The sequence below is a fragment of the Curcuma longa genome, unplaced genomic scaffold (assembly GCF_044706935.1).
Source record: "Curcuma longa cultivar G26 ecotype Majalengka, Jawa Barat unplaced genomic scaffold, ITB_CL_G26_1.1 contig_14126, whole genome shotgun sequence".
Classification (NCBI taxonomy): domain Eukaryota; kingdom Viridiplantae; phylum Streptophyta; class Magnoliopsida; order Zingiberales; family Zingiberaceae; genus Curcuma; species Curcuma longa.
In genome coordinates this window covers 91,933-109,457 of record NW_027429672.1, presented here as the reverse complement: position 1 = coordinate 109,457, position 17,525 = coordinate 91,933, and the positions used below count along the sequence as shown (strand labels likewise).

At 36.8% G+C, this 17,525-nt stretch overlaps 2 protein-coding genes across 2 annotated transcripts; both read left to right on the top strand.

Annotated features, from left to right (window-relative positions):
* The first annotated feature begins 2,574 nt into the window (after positions 1-2,574).
* Positions 2,575-3,313, top strand: LOC141816075 (auxin-responsive protein SAUR71-like). The gene has a single exon (XM_074703906.1). It carries the CDS (start codon positions 2,653-2,655, stop codon positions 3,031-3,033), a length of 381 nt encoding a protein of 126 aa, XP_074560007.1. The 5' UTR covers positions 2,575-2,652; the 3' UTR covers positions 3,034-3,313.
* Positions 3,314-6,309: 2,996 nt separating this feature from the next.
* LOC141816085 (membralin-like protein At1g60995) lies at positions 6,310-17,096 on the top strand. Its single transcript, XM_074703918.1, has 14 exons — positions 6,310-6,629; positions 7,408-7,470; positions 7,856-8,293; positions 10,838-10,919; positions 11,007-11,068; positions 11,187-11,281; positions 12,421-12,500; positions 12,892-12,975; positions 14,313-14,429; positions 14,521-14,606; positions 14,713-14,819; positions 15,793-15,884; positions 15,979-16,055; positions 16,466-17,096. The coding sequence occupies exons 1-14, from the start codon at positions 6,465-6,467 to the stop codon at positions 16,880-16,882; spliced, it is 1,965 nt and encodes a 654-aa protein (XP_074560019.1). The 5' UTR covers positions 6,310-6,464; the 3' UTR covers positions 16,883-17,096.
* Positions 17,097-17,525: the final 429 nt, after the last annotated feature.

Below are 17,525 nucleotides of genomic sequence, written 5' to 3'. Positions count from 1 at the left end.
ACTAATTAATTAAACAAGCACATGTTTAGATAGTTGACCCAATCAATCATCCCTAAGCAACCACAAACTAAGTAATGTTTGAGTAGTGACAAGAGATTTACATCCTTGATGAATCATCAATTAAATTAACCTCACAGGAAATTTGCCCAAGCTCGAGCCGTATAGTTGCAAGAGAAGGCAAATCTTAGTTCATGCCCAATGTATAAATAGTTAGTTTTGCAATTGTCTACTTGTCTTATTCTCACGTCAGTCAACTGTTGACCGTAAACTACTATATATATATATATATATAACATTAACAAAACGATCAACCTTTGACACTTAATTTGGCTCTTGCATGAGAATCATCTTAATTGACTAGCTAGCTTTATATGGTGCTCTAGACTTGGCATTTCCAAATTTAGGCGAAGTTGCCAAATTTCTTTTTGTTGTTATGTTTTTTTTTCTCTTGTTAATTTATCAAAGAATTATTAGGCTGTACGTCCTGCATCCTAACAAACAATATATTGTCAATTTGTTTTCCCAGTTTTGATCAATCGTAGAATTAATGGATGTTCCATGCACAAGTTTCGATCATGATTCTGTGGGTCAAAGTGAATCCTTTTATCAGACGCTCTTCGTGATATTGCTTGTCACATATCTTGTCCTCTCCTCTTCTTTTTGCTGTTGCCTTTTGTCCTTGCGCAGTCCGGAAATGCTGGTATTTTTTATATTTCATTTTCTTTTAAAATATATAAAATAAATAAATCCAATTAATATTAATCACTAGGCTTGTCAGTTAATATTTGAAGTTTTCTTTTTTATTTGTGTTTCTCTGGTGCAGTTATTGCACCTGAAGTGAGGAGTGATTGTGATATGTGGTAGGTGGTGAGCGAGATGGGTACGGGTTCGGAGGCGGAGGCGGAGGCGGAGCCATTCTGATTACCGCTAACCCGATAACAACGACAAAAGCACGCACTTAATCAATGATACGTTGGCGTTCGCTGGCCGTCGTCGGATGCTCTCTCGATTCCGAATACCCATTATCTGTCCGCGGGCCCCGCTCGCTGGACCAGCAATGTTCGCCCTTTCCTAAGGATTAAGAGCCGGTTTAGTAGCACGTGGCTTCATTTAATAAGGTGTCGTCCTAGTTCCGGGTTTGGTGGCGCACTGGATTAAACTGTTCTCGCGGGACACCAGAACATGATGGGAGTGGCACCGCCTCGTAAATAACTCCCGCCCGCGTGCCGGTCGGTCGGGTAACTCTGTCGGGCAGTTGGGTCTACCAGGAGAGGCCCACGCCTTACCAGTCGACAGGCATCGCGGTTCCCACCGTGATAAAACCGAACCGGTGGAATTCCAAGTCACGACTTTGGTACGGACGCGTGGGGGCGCCTGCGCGTCTCCGCCACCGTACAATTACGTGCGTGCGGCCCCACACAGCTATCGCCATCCAAATTTCCCAAATTACCCTTCTCCATGTTACCTATCATAAATTTCTCAACTGACCATTTATTAGCTTTAAAGGAAAAACAGAGAAATGTGCGCCTTGAGCGATAGACTCTCCATTTTACCCTCCATTTGACTCGCACATAGAAATGTAAATTTTATATTGTTCAAAAATATTTATTAAAATAATTAAATTAAACTTAAAATTAATGAAACTATTAAAATAACTATTTAAAATTTATTTTTTAAACTTGAATTTAGTTCAATTTTAATTCAATGTTATTAAATTCTTGATTTCATCTCGTTGATTATTTATATTTTTTTATATTTTGAAATTTACTTAATTAGTTAGTGAATTTAATATTTTAAAATTTTCTTTATAATTTTTTTATAAATTTAATAGAATTGTAGTACCATTTATTTACAAAATTTTTATAAATTTAATAGAAATTTAGCATTAACAATTTGACACGTGTATTCAGTATTATTCATTTAATTTAATAAATTTATTTTAAAAATTATTTAATTAATCTTATTTATATTAAATGAATATAATTTTTTTACCAAACAAAATATCAAAATTAACTAACTAGCATTTATTTCATTTACAACTCTGAAATTCATCCGATTATGCTTATTGATAGTTGAAGAAAGTGATCATTTAGATTATTTTCATCCAAAAGAAATTGTTTATTTGTGAAGCCTATTTTGGTCATTAAATATACTTCCAACCAATGACACCGTAACGTGGCCGCGGGCCCCTTCGCGGTCCTTCCCGTGAACTGACGCAGCAGGGACGGCTCACGGTCGCCGTACAAATGGGGAATACGGAAGGTGCAACTGCCAGTTCCATAGCCAACCTTCCTCAACCATCCGCAAAGGGTTGATCTCTACTGTCAGATCGTCCATCTGTTCGTGATTATTATAATCTAGCCGTTTAATTTGATGTTCGCTGTTCTGTTTCGGATAGCGGTCGAATCTCGTGGATGTCGGATACCCAAAATTCGTACCTCTCCGTAGTCCCTTTCACCCACCCACTTGTTTAAAGAAATAAAAATGGAAAAACATTAATTATGATGCCGGAAAATGTTTATAAAGACACCCTCCCCACCCTTTTCGCTCATGCTCTGCTCGCTCTGTCCGCGAACCCTAATCCACGGCGTCGGCCGTTCGACCTCTGCTTCGACCGTCGATTTGAGTGCGGATTGTGATCCGAGGGGAGGGATGAAGCGGCTGATCCGTCGGATCGCAAGGGTGGCAGACGCGTCGCACTGCCGTGCGCCTCGGAAGGCGCCTTCGGCGCAGCGCCGGCGGGTGCCGGGGGGCCACGTTCCAGTGTGCGTCGGCGAGGAGATGGAGCGGTTCTCGGTGCGGGCGGAACTCCTCGGCCGGCCGGCGTTCGTCGAACTCCTCCGTCGGTCCGCGCAAGAGTATGGCTACGCGCAGCGCGGCGTGCTGCGGATCCCCTGTCCCGTCCCGCTCTTCCGCCGCCTCCTCCTCCTCTCCTCGTCACCCGCCGCGTCTTCTTCCTACGATCCGGCGCTAGAGGAGCTCTTCAGCGCACTGCCGGACAGTGAGAGCGCCTGCTCCGCTTCGCCGATCTGACTTTTCTCCTCCGTGGTTTTCGCTGCTTCTCGATTGACACTGCCCTGGTTTTTCCCCACATTTTGCCCTCCCCGGCCCTTGTGTATAGGAGGAGAGCAGTTCCTGGATACAGTGTTTCCTTCGCTTTTCTTTTAGTACTTCTGCGAGAAGTGGTTATGCTTGTTGTGCAGTGAGGAACCACTTGAACTAGATTAGAGCGCTTCAAAATACATGTAATTTTGAGCTGATCTAGGAAAAAAACTTTCTTGTTGTCAATGCCATGTTTTAAATTAGCATATGTTTACATGGTCAAGTATTTGTTCCTCAATTGTTCTCAGATTGACTAACATAGTTGAATCTAATTTCTGTTTTTGTTTAAAGAAGAAAACAAACAATGATGAAGCTGAAAACTGCTGCCAACTGTTGCAGATTATTATGATTCATGGAGGTCCGCTAGAACTAATTTGATGATAAACTCTAATTATCGGGCTATTGCTTTGGTGATTTGGCAGCGATAATAAATATTATGTATTTGCCAGGCCATAATCATGGTCAAGACTAAAAATTTTGGTAATGAATGCTAGCGCCACTCGTTAGGAAGTGAAAGTAATGAGATCATCTCATGAAAGATTGTAATGCCCAACAGTTGTGGCAGTCTCTAAAAAAAACTTATTCCCTTTTGATCTCATTTCTTTTCTTATTAGTTTATCAACATGTTCTTCCTTCTCTATTGGATCTTAGCTCCACTACTTGTAAGGTACTTGTAAGTTGATACTGTTTGGTTTCTGCAAATTTATTTATTGATCATTGTCTTGTTCTGTTTTAACTTGTAAAGAATATGAGGCTTTCAATTTTCTTTTAACTAACAATATTTTAGATGTGGTTTGCAGGTACTTGCCATTTGTCCATACCAGATCGGATCGGCAATTAGAAGTACTAATTGTACGTGCTTTAGATGAATCAACAAATAGTCAACAGAGGAGAGAGCCAAGCATCTCTTAACAATTGGAAATTTTCTGGTTCTTAAATTTGAATTGGCTTCTTCTATTGGTCCATTTAATTAAAACCCATATCAACCTTCGTCCTCTTCATTCTAGAGCTTGATGATGTCCTTTTGAATTTATATGTTATTTTGAAAAAATATAGAGACTTGTGGTTTCTTGTGCTGACCTTGTTGCAAATGCCAATTCATTATGACTTAAATTTTCCGTACTTCAATAGTTTAAGTAACGATTCTGATAGTCTGAACGCAATACTTGTTTCCTCTGAATTCTGGTCAATGAGAAGAACAAGAGGTTAACCAAACTTATGAGATAAAGTAATAATTTCTTAAGAGTGCTGAAAGAAGATTACTCGACAATAGAAAACTCTTCTAGTAGATGCTTTAAATTTAGACTAATTTATTGACTATAATTTTTTCTTACAGAGTAGAATGCATGATCCACGATGCTGTATTTTATTAGCTAGCTACATTAAAATTATTTGACCACTCTCATCAATATCGACCACACCAAGTTAGACTTTTCTTGCTTCAAACATGTTTAGTAGTGAGTTGTGATTTGTTTTTTTCTTCTTTTTTTCTCCAAACATATTGGGAGAGAGCCGTGGAGCATAAGTTATCCGAGATCGAGCTGGAAGTTTCACAGCTAAATTAAACTGAAACTTCTGAGGAAATTTCATGGATTTTTCTACAGCAAACGGTGTTTTGATTTGATGACTCTCTATGCTTCGAGAAGCGACGACAAAAGGAGGGTGAGCGAATTATGTGCTATAGAAGTTTGTTGTCTGTCAAGATGATATAGCTTATAGATCAGTAAACGATCTCGAAGCTCATAGTTGTGTCAGTTAAAGCTTAGTCCATTCTACTGACCGTACGGCACAACTGGGGCTGGTCAGTTTCTTTTTACAATATGGATGCATATTCAAACGGTTCGATCTCCTTTCTAATTTTAGATGTGAGAGCTAAGAATATTTAGTTGCAAAAAATTATATTCCTAACTTATGAAACATGTTAGAAGAAGGGAAATGGTTCCACAAAATTGCCTACGGCCTCCACCGTCAGAGTTAGCTCAACCACAGCATTATTTTCCTCCGGTCATCCCACTGTCACTGTCCATCATACAAACCTACTTGTTCAACTGAGACAATGTCTACGCACGTTTATGAACTTACTGGAAATGCCTTCTTCCAGGAACTTCGTCTGAGTCTGGACTTCTGTATGATGCTGATGGGGGCAAGGAAAGGTGTCCTCGCTTACAACAATGCTATAAAAGTCTTCGGTATAATTTTTTATAGAGCTTCTCAGTTAAGATTTAGACTTTCTTTACCTCTGCTGAGCCTGTGTTTGCAAATTGCAGAGACGAAAGGGACTCTTCCACTTCCACCGCATTGGGATTTGGCTCTGTGCTCACCGTTTGTGGGCGCGCGCATGCAAGATGTGCATCCATTCTGTCGTCTTTGCGCTTGCATGGCATGCCGATCGTCCAGGAAGGAAACGCAGGGTGAAGAAGAAGGGATGGATCCCCCCTCCCCTCTATCGTCGCTTTTGGGTTGCAGTGGCTCGCAGAGAAGCATGCCTCCTCCTCTCCATTAGTTCTTCACCGAGATGAGATGAATGCGGAAGAACTCTCTCTCTCTCGTAAACTGGAAGTATATTATATTATATATCCTCGCCTCTTAAATCCAGCAGCGTAAGCAGGTCCATGATATCTACCGTTAATGGTAAATCTGGTCATCTTCTTGTTCCTTCCTTCATTCATCTCGACCAAAAGTCTTCCTGCAGACAAACACAACTGGAGCAGCAGCTCGAATCCCTCCCTCTCTGAAAACAAATTCTATGTTCTAAAATGTTGATGACCCACCATAGGACCGAACTTCGTGTCGTTATTGAAGGTGGATTCGTTCGTTGTTTGTTTATTTTGGGGTTCATGGAATGGACGCAGAACCTACCAAAATCAAGCTTAATTGAGCTGAGTTGTTGACCTTTGAGGGATGATGTGTGTAAAAAAATTAACTTTTTTTTTAAAAAAAAAAAATTAGTCGAACTGATTCAAAAATTTATTACGTTGGAAATCATCGTCCAATTTATTAAAAATAAAACAAATACATGTATATTATTACATGGGATTTAAAAAATTAAAAATTTAAACGAAATACAAATTTTATTAAATTGAAATGAAAAATTGAACAGGTTGCGGTGCGCGTAGATCAATCATAGCGGATTTTATGGAGTCATCCGTTCCTGATAAATACATGGATTTGTGGTGGTCGTTTCTGTTTTCCTGTTCGAGGCTTCGATTCCATTTCTTTCCCCGAGTTTTCTTGGCGAACAATTTAGCGATCACAAGGTAGAAAAGCCGACCATTGATCTCCTCTTCGTGGCTTCTCTTTCCGGAAGGGAAGAAGAAACCCTAAAGGTTCGACTTGGAACTGATTTGGAAGTGGAGTTGGCGATGGATCCGGAGCAGACGTACCTCCGAGTCCACGCCCGGTTGTCGGGGATGCTTTCGCAGCTGCTCACTCCGCGGATTCGCATGGCGCTGGAGTTCATGTACTTCACCTTTGCCGTTGTAATCTTCGCTCTTCTTTTCGTTATGCACGTCAATTTCGTCCAACAGGTGAGTCTTTTCGGCAATCCTCCTAGGTCTCTCGCTACTTCTTTTCGCCTACCATTCCGTGTTATATTATATCTTGAATTTCGGGGTGTTTCGCTATTTTGTTTAGAGTAGAGATGAGGTTTCGAACATGCCTAATAATTTTCTTTGTCTCCTCACTTTCTTCATGAGTCTTGACATCCTCTTTCGAAATGCGAGAACAATTGGAGTTTGTGTCCAGTATACTGGCCATTTTCTCCGGCATTCTTCAGCTTGCCTATCGAGTTTCAGTCTACTAAAGATGATTCCTTGTTAATAAATTTATTTATGTATTCTGAACTACAAGTTGGAAAAACTTTTAGAATAATGTTCATTGATAATGCTTGAAGATTCAGTTTATAAAATGGGTTTTAATCTACATTGATTGTTTCCATTTGGTGACTGAGCCTGAGCAGCTTGATGGGTCAGGCGATTTCTATGGTGATAATATCCATTTTCTGCTCTCTACCTTGGGCATTATCATGGTGACATCTTTTTTTCTTAATTTGTGGAACTTATATCAGGAGGAACATTTTGAGAAAATTAGGAGCTATTATGTCAGAATTTATTAGAATGAAATAGGCTTCAATGTGCTTGTTGTAGTTTACGGGGTTGAGTGGGTTGCTAGAGTTCCAGAGATATCTCTCAAAAGTATCCAATAGCATTAGCTATGGAAGTTTGGCATTATTTAAGAAACCTCGGAGATATATTGAAGAAGAGACCTGAATGAATATTTTAACTAACTGGTTCTTTTTTATTTTAGCCTGGATGTGCAAGTGAGCTATCTGGAGTAAAGTTCGGAGAAGCTCAATTAGTACAAATCAAGGTATACTATTTATTCTTTTACCCTGGATGTTCTTTCATTTCTCAGTCTAACAACTTCAATATATATACATACATAAATTGATGTTTAACTTTTCAGTGGATCTTGCTTCATTATGAGCATTGGGATGTTACTTTTCTTTCATGGGAAACTTGGATATATCCATGCACAAAACCTTATATGCATTTATATGTATATCATTTACAGGGCATTTAAATGTTTGCATACTCATAAGCACAATCTTTAAGTTTCTACCTTTTTTCTTGTAGTACTTGTTTGCTAACTCATTGTGCACTTGTTTGGCAAGCCTTTGATTTTGATTCACTCAATTTTGTTTTACTCTTTGGCTACTAGTTGAACCTTTGTTGACTCATGCCAGTTATTTCAGATAACTACTGCAGGTCTTTGGACTTGGAACTCATCTGAATGGAATAGTTTAGAGCTTCAGAGGGGACATTTTAAAGAGAATACTTGTGGTCCAGATATTGCAGCAGATGGATTCACCATTTTATCTACCAAGTTTTGGTCAAACTGGTTAGGTTCAGGTTCTAGACGGAGCAAACTGATTTTTAAATCATGGAAGAATGACAAAGAGTTGCTCGTTCCTGTGGTGGGAAAAACATCCGACACTACCATTATTAAGACCATGGAACATGAGATAGATTCAAAAACTGAGTCACCAATTCTTCAAATTGGTTATCCAATCTCTATCAGTGAATTCATCAAACAAGTAGAAGCGAAAGACTTCTCTAGTAAGTTGAAGATGCAATTTCTTTCATTTTGGAAAAGAGGAAAGGAGTTTCTGATCTCTGCCAGTCATTCATGGGTGAGAATCAATTTTCATTGTACTTATCCTTTTGCTACATTTAAGTCTGAGTTGTTTAATTTTATTTGAAGTATCTGCATTCTTTAATGACTACATGTTATGCTTATGGGAATGGACATAAATGAGCTCTTATTGAGCTGAACATGGATCTTTTTCACCAACTTTATGTTCATTTAGAAACCTAATTTTGGAAGGTCATGTCTGCTGGATGTCATTATTTGTCTTAACAGTGAATTGCTTTGTTGCAGTTAAAAGCTTCTTCAATAATTGAACTTTCTCCCTTCTTGAGTGGTGATTATGAATTTTGTCAAATTCTTTCACCATGTTCTTTAAATTCGTGTTCTAGTTCTAAGTTGGTTAGAATGCTGATACCATTTGAAAGGTCTTGGTGCAAGTTCAATGATCATAGGCATCTTTAACTTTTTGTTTCTGATACCAAATAAAAAAAAATGTTAATATTATATACTGCTAACATCTATCTATGTACATTTTGAAAATTATCACGTTCTCAAATACTATTTGGTTGAAAGTACTGCCTAATCGTTAAAGACATTTAATTTATCATCATCCTCCTAAGACCGTGTTTGTCCCAAGTATACAGGATTAACTATATGCAACTTATTTGTCTATCTTAGTTTCCTTTTTTACATCATGCAGCTTCTTCTCTAATCAATTCAAGGCCTCCTCTGGACCTCTCTTCATTATGGTCCATAAAATATGGTAGAATGTAGTGTAAAACCTTTTTTTTTTCTTTTTAACCTAAGGGGTACATAATGATCAAACAACACTTTAGAAGCTCAACCACCCATTATTTATACTACTAATGATATTTTGTTCTTTTTTTGTTGAATAACATAGATATTTCGAGCTCAAGTTTATGTTTATCCATCTTAATCTCTCTTTTTTCTTTTATTTTGAAATTATTTTTCTTAGCTAATACCTAACACACGCCAAATGGTTCTAACATTAGTAACTACCTTATCATTTTTCTTTTACACATGAATATAATTACTAGATATTCTTAATTATTGTATACCTTTTTATTCTAAAACCCACCATAGTAATTGTATAGAGATCAAGCTTTTTACAAATCAATAAGAATCATACAAATATTGTTCTTCCTTTCTCTTAACTTACTCATTAGTTGTCTAATTTAATAAATTCAATCAATGGAGTAAATTTGTTTTTCAGAGGTATGTGTCACAACCCTTTATTTTTCCTCAATAGCTCTTTTCAAAATTTTAAGGTACAACTCACTAACTTGATCCCTTTATAATTTGCACAATGTTGTATATCTAAAAACAACATTTGACAAAAAAGAAGAGCACAGATTAAATTCATTGTGACAAAAGGTGAAGCCGTCACCTTAGCGACCCCTCTAGGGTGGCCCCACACACTCTGGAAGGGGGTAAATTACGAGGGGCTTTTGTCCTAACGCAACAGCCCTTTTGCATAGGGAGAGAATAAATTAAATTCATGCTATTATGTCATGTTGCTTGGCAAAAAGCAAGCGTGATATTTAATACTACTTGTTGTTCATTGTCTAATTTTCTATTCCTTTTCCAAGTTTCTCCTCTTGCTTGTTTTAATTCAAGAAAATGTAGATAACAAAATGCCAGTTAAGAGAAAAAGTGAACCTTAGGGTCTCTTTACTTTCTAGGAATCTATCAGGAGTTAAGATTATTATTCGTCAATGCTATCTCATCTGCTTACAACCAACTAAAGTACTTTGTGTACCACATATTTAATTTTCATGTATCTAACAAGTGAACTAAATGGTAATACCACATAGCTTAAGTTGAAAGATTGTTGGAAGAGAATCCGAATTTAACATCAGAGAGTTGGTTGGCATAGGTGAAACTATAAAACTTATCGTTTTTGCACTGTCCAACTCTCAAAATGGGATGAGAACTCGAGATGCTATGAAGATGAAGAGGAGGCAAGGCAAGCCTTCCTCAACAACAATAATAGATGGCCAAGTTACTTCTGTGAAGATGCTAATCAGTGAGTCTTCTGTCAGGCATGGGTGAGGTAGAGCGTGTTCCGATGAGGCAATTGGATCTTTTTTTTTTTCTCTTCATCTTCTTCCCTTAGGGTTTGTCATATGGACTGATAACTCGAGATCAGCATGATCAGCTGGTGCCGGCATGTCTCATTATATCGGGTGACCAATTCTCTAGCTCAGAATTAGATTTCAGACCTTGGGTAGGAACGGATTGTTGTGAAAATGTTTTAGCTGCTTAAAACTTGCCTTCTTCAATTTGAGTTTTCTTTGATCATTCTGGATCTAGATAATTTTGTATTGACACTGCATAGGCAACTAAATCAAAAGTTTGATTGTAGCCATTGATTTTTGCTGTATCTGAAGATTCATTTCCTCTGTAAAGAATTTTACTGTTTCGTTTGGATTAAAATATTTTTTTAAGCAGTTTGTGCATGGGATTTGAACAAAGAACATTCTGCAAATTTTTAAGCAGTTTAGTTTCTATGATGACTTCTGTACAATATGTGTTTCATCTCTGAGGACCAAACTTTGAACTACAGAAACGTGCAGGGTGGTATCCGTTCCTTGATTTTCTTGAGTGCTTATGGCTTTTTCGCTTTGGAGATATTAAGTCTTTGCCAGGTGATTTCTTTATTTATCTTTTATGCATATATTTTAATATGGGAATGTTGTGGCATATTCTTTTGACACTTTTGCTCCCTGTTGCAGCTCGATATCTTGAGAAGAAAAGCAGAGCAATTGAGCCAATATATTTATACACAACAGAAAGGGTAATAAAACAATTGATCTTTTCAACTTGATAGGACCAGCATCCAGTTCCATATGCAGGAACCTTTATCTATGTTTTGGCATTGCTACGAATTATAATGCTGTGTATTTATTCTGCAGGGATATTTCCTACTTCCTGAAGTAGCCAAATCTCATCACAACATACAAACTGTCAATATTACAATATCCGCTCAAAGCTCATGCTTTGGGAACAGGTGACTCTGTACCTCTTATGTTTAAATCGTTTGATAATCCATGCATCTACATTGGAAATGATCATCTTGAATATGTAAATTACAATCCAGTGTTTTATATAGTAACTTAGTTGTCTACTTCCAATCACCCACTGACCCACCACACACAGAATATTATATAAAATATATTTTTTTTTTTACTTTTTAAAATTTGCTTTATCTATATTATTTTCTAATATGTTTGTTAAACATAAAATACATGATAATATAAAAGTCTAAATCATATCTACAATGTTATTTTCCTGGCCAATCAGTTTGACTAGTTGGACCAGTTGAGCCATCAAACCCATTAAACTGGTAGGCTTGCTGGCCACATCTTTGATTTTCAGCTTTTAGTTAATTTGATGATGAATGGTCTCATATTATCCCTTATGAAGATGTCATTAGGCAAATCATTTTCTAAGGGTTTGAACTTCTAGTTACTGCACACAATGAATGTTTTCTAAATTGTGCAGGCTTGACCAATTTTGATCAAGTTTCATCATGATCAGTGTTTGCCAAGCCTATTTTTTGTTTTAGGAATTGGCTGCCTGAAGGAACCTCACCAAGGCACACGAAAAGAACATAAAAATTTGTCTGCGCATGAACTAATGATGGTTGAAGTCATAAGAGAACCATAGATTTAGATGAATCATCTGATTTCTTACATAATGGTTGAAATCTCACTTTATTCCAAATTGGGATGGGCAGGGCAGTGGGGGAGAAAAGGAAAAGGGTTTAACAAGATGATAAAAGATAGTGGGTCTATCAATTTCTTGGAGGATAGTAACATAGATGTGGCTAGCAAACGAAAACGAGTGACAAAGGAAAGAGTGGAAAGAGGCAACAACTTATGGGTGAGATGGAGGGGCATGGTTTTAGGTAAGAAATAAGGCAGGTATTGAATCAAATTATTTGGATTCAACTAAATTGGAGTATTATAGTAACTTGGTAAATGGTAAGATTAAGTGTTAAAGTTAGGTTTTAATTATTTTACAGGCAGAAGATTGATAATTTAGTATGAAAAGATACCGTTGTCTTATGTTTTAATGAAGCATCATGAAATTGTTATTTTTTCTCTTGCCCAACATAATAATATTATTGTGTATATCCCTTGATAGGTGGCAACGACTTCTTATCAACATGTTTGTTGGTTACGATACTATTTTGATGAATACACTTCTAAATTCTCCTGGGCATGGTGAGCATTTTTTTTCTTCTTTTTATCATGTTTCATTGTTGTCAATAAATCATGATATTAAATTTATTGCTGCAAAGTTGGAACTTTTATTGCAATTGTTCAAAACATTTAATGGGCCTTTTCTGTTGCACAATGTTGGAAGGTCAGGTTATGTCAATACCAGCTACTTAGAAATCATTGGTTTTTAATGGTTTGACAACTTCTATTTGCATTTGATGTTTGGTATGCCTTGTGTTCCTAGCCCTTTCTGTTAGTTATTCCAGAAATTTAGCTTTGTAGTGGGAGCAAATTCTTTTTAATTCACTCTAACTAATGTTCCTTGTGTTATCTTAGAAATTAATAAGTTTTAGTAGTTTTCACATAAAAGTTTTTACTCTCATGAATTATGCAGGTTATCTTTACAATTACCAAACAAAAGAGTTCTATGATCTTAGTTATCGTCAAGAAGCATCAGATGGTCCTACACGTTTTGGAGGTTCGTTGATTTTAGGCTTTTGCTGAAAAAATAAAATCCTTCTTTTTTTGTTGAATATCCAACTCTGAAACAGTTCTCTCTGTACCCATTCCGTTACATGATTTTAGGTGTCTGCATAAAAGAATTTCTTATGTCTCTTGAAAGAGAAATTGGCATATATTTCATTCTTAAGATGCTGTTGATCCTTTTAGTTTTGTTACTGTATTGGTTGTTTTGATGCCTTAGTCGTTGTAACCACAATTAGATCATTCATGTGATTTCTAAGTTTACCCAAACCACTTGGGTCTCCTAGGGCAATCCGAGATTTTTTGACATTTCTGATTTCTAAGCTTACTCGAACTGGAAATTTTACTGGTTCCAGGTTCTCTGTCGGACTGACTGGTATGTTCTCAGTGGTAGTCTTGGTAAAATGTTCTAGAGATAGCTTTTTAAGAATTAACTATCTCTGATAACCAATTAGGATGACCAGTGTATGCATGCATGTACTAGTGCTGGGTAGCAGAACACTTATGCGTATTCATCCATGAAAAAAGCTATTTCTATGACCCAATCTTGTTGATCTCTTAAGTTTTGTAGGTGCAAGCCTACCATATAACCATGGATTGAAAATGTTCAGAATATCTTAACTCAATCAGATTAAAACTTCTTTAGAGTCACTGATTTTTTTTTTAACTTAGAAATTTGGTTTCATATTTGATTTCAGATTTTCTCCCCCTAACTCAACCCAAACAAGGATCTTAATACCAAACAGAATCCAAGCCAGCTTTGTTTAACATACTTCTATGTTTTTTATTCAATTTAATCTGAGCAATTCTGTAGATTGTCGAATAAAATTTGGCTCAATTTTGAATTGGACCAATTTAAAATGTAGAAGTTTGTGTTAGTTTGATACGTGACCTAGCTTGGCTATTGTCTTGTTTTGGCTTGCCTGGATCAGGTGTTTGGTTCAGATCAGATACCTTAAGTTTTATGTATGGTTGGTTTGAGCCAAAACCCGACTAACCCAACACATGAAGTTCCTACCAAAGATCACTATGTATGCCATCTAAAGCACATCTATTTTGACATACATAATGATGTTCTTCTCACATGATTCTTAATCCTTTACGTGTTAAACATGCTAATATCATTAAACTGTATTGCTGGTTAATACAACTGAGAACTGTCATGTAGGCATGATTTTTTTAATGTGATTGACTCCTGCATAATTGTTATATTCCTCAGCCAATTAGTAGATTTAAGTGAACTAAATAACATTTCCTTTTTCGTTTCTTTTCCTTCCAATAACACCTCGATTTGCTAATTTTATTGACCTTATATTGAGGGATGCTTTGCAGAATACTTGGGTACCAAATGTGGTGTACTCATAATGTCATTGTTTGTATTCTTTACCACTACAATGTCAGTTTCATTTACATTGAGGGAAACACAATCTCGAATGCTTAGATTTACAGGTTTGTTTAGTTTCTTCTTGTCAGTAGTAATCTTCTGTATTTTTATAGGCTGTAGATTTAATTTTACATTTTCTTTCTCTTGGGTCTGCAGTCCAGCTTCAACACCATGCTCGTAATCATCTTCCAACATTCCAGTTAATCTTTGTGCATGTAATTGAGTCTTTGGTGTTTGTACCCGTAAGTGAAAAAGTGAAGTTAATCTTTTTTTTGGTGATTTATCATTTTATCTTAGTTTGCTAAATGGGCACTTCTCATCTGATATTTCACCTCTTGGTTGCTGCAGATTATGATTGGCATCCTGTTTTTCCTATTTGAGTTCTATGATGACCAGCTACTAGCAATCCTGGTCTTAACTCTTGTGTGGCTGTGTGAACTATTTACGATGATCAGGTAATACCTCTGTTTGTGTTGCTATTCATGGGTCTACTTATGCTGTGTGTGCACCTTTAGGTTATACGATCTTTAGTGAATAGATAGTTCTAACCTCAAGTCAGAATACTAACCGTAGCTGGTTATAGATGTGCATTAGTAGGTTGTCTATTTACTTGAACTTTACCCTGAACACCTACCTATTTGGTACCTGAACTGAAAAATATACCATTTAGTACCCAATTCATAACATATAGATATCTTTATTAGGAAACTGATGGAACTTGACAAAGAAGCCTACTTGGAGACCACTTGGCACTTCAGTAGATGACAAGTTTGCACCTCTTAACTAGGGTTTCAATGTGCCTAAAGATTGGGAAAAAATTATAACAATGTTACACAATTGTAATTGTAATCCCCTCGAGTTCATCACTGTCACTGTGATATAGAACCATGCAAGGCATGGTAGAAGGGATTCCACAGATGCTGCCAGTATGAACAAACCACAAAATCTGACTGCTTCATACTGTTTCGGGATGGGAGAAAGTGGGGGCGTTTGGCTGCAAGGCAGAGAGGAGATGGAGAAGGGGGAGGGAATAAAATGTCATAAACATATTTTGAAAGATTCATGCTTCCGTCTTTTTCTTTTTCTTTTTCTTCCTGTTTAATTGTATATGCCACAAGACCTTACATAGTTATCCATAAAGGAAGTATGTCACCAGATTTATGTTGAGTTCGTTGGGTTGCATGGAGGTGCCTCTGTGGGACACTTTGCAGTGATCAGATATGGATGGGACCTTTTTTAATTTAACTACCAATCAGTCTTATTGAAATAACATTTAAGATAAATGTAAGTGCCAGTTGGATTATAATGTGGCATAAAGTAACTTTCTTTTCTTCCATTTATGGGTTGTGACAAACTCTTTACATCCGATAACTCTTGGATTATAATGCAGCTTTCTTATATAATTTTTTTTGTGTGCTTATTTTGTAGTGTGCGGACAACCATATCAATGCAGTTCTTTCCTCGATTTTTCTTGCTCTATTTCCTTGTATTTCACATCTATTTCTTTTCTTATCCTTACGGTAAGTAATATTAATGTTTATATAATTGTTAAAAGTTTTTTTTTGCAAGCTTGTAAAAATTTGCCTATTTTTATTTATTTGTGCTTCTGTGCAGGTTTTTCTTATGTGGCTTTTTCTGCAATGGCAGCATTTATGCAACACTTGATTCTTTACTTCTGGAACCGATTTGAGGTGAATGGTTCTCTGGCTTACAATACAAATTTTATCTTCTTCCATGGTGATAATAATGGCTTTGGACTTGAAGCTTAATTCTCTTGCTCATTTTGTTATTGGTAGACTTAATTTAGTAAACTTAGCCTTTTTAGTCGATGCAATTTCTTGTAGAAAGCGATGACAAACTCTATGGAACACCATGAGTAAATAAGAAGCATCACTGCAATGAAATCATGTTATTTCTTCTTGTTTCATAATGCAAACATTTTTTCAGTTGTGGCTTAACCAAATTCACTTTATTGCTCATGCTTTTCCATGCTCTTGCGCGAGCAATTTGGGCTTTTTGTTGAAGCAACCTGATGGTCAACGAGAGCTGGCGAAGTCAGAATTTCTTCAATGCATTTACATCCTTCTCCATCTTATTTCAGGTCCCTGCCTTACAAAGATTCATGAGAGCTCGTGCTCAGCTGCAACAACAAACTGGTGTTCAGATCACATCATCTGCTATTTACACCTCAACGTTTCACATTGCCAGAGTAAGCATACCTAACCACCATCCATCGGGAAATGAACCCACAACGGCAACAACTGAAATCTCTACAAGGTCTGATCAAACTGGAGAGTCCAATACACCCTTTGCAAACAATGAACCTCGAGAGGTTCTGAATATTAACCCCCATCAAAGAATTCTGCCGAGGCCGACCAATTCTCTAGGATCCCTTCTGTTCTCATTGCTTGGTGGTGCATCTTCTGAAAGCATATTCTCCTTCTTTTCCGTCTCCAGAGATTCCCAAAACCAGGGCCAGGCACAACAGGAACAAGAGAGTCAGCCATTGACGACCTGATTTCTTAACAGGCAAGTTATACTTGAATGTTATTGCCTCAAGGTCCCTTCAGAAGTTGAAAGCATCCAGTAAAGAGAAGGCAGTAGTGATACTGGTTGGCTTTTGAAGGCTTGATGATCTCGAGTGATATTCATGTAAATAACACTTATTACAACGTTTGAAGATTCAATATGTAGAAAACACAGAGAGGTTGAATATATAAGAAAATTTATCTCTTCGAGCTGTTTATATATGTGTGTGTGTGTAATTAATCTGGTGTAAAATATTAATCTTGATTTTTTTTAAAAAAAAGTACATTGAGGTGTAAAAATAAGATAATTAATCTGGTGTATGATAATTAATATTGGACAAGACTGGGTCCAAAATTGAATTAATAGGAAGACGAAAAGTTATTCTTAATCTCTTATTCAATTCTTTTTGATCTTCTTGTTTAATTCGATCCAATTTTTTAAAGATTGATCTTTACTTATTTTCAATTTAACCTATCCTCATATTTTTTGAAAATGTGTATGAGCTGCTTTGAAAAATGGTTCATGAATCTGATTCGGATGCGGTTTGAAATCTGAAACGCGTTAACAATTCTTCGCTGGTGCGTTACTTCGCTCGGAATCAATTTATTGTATCATTTCGATATAATCTTTTG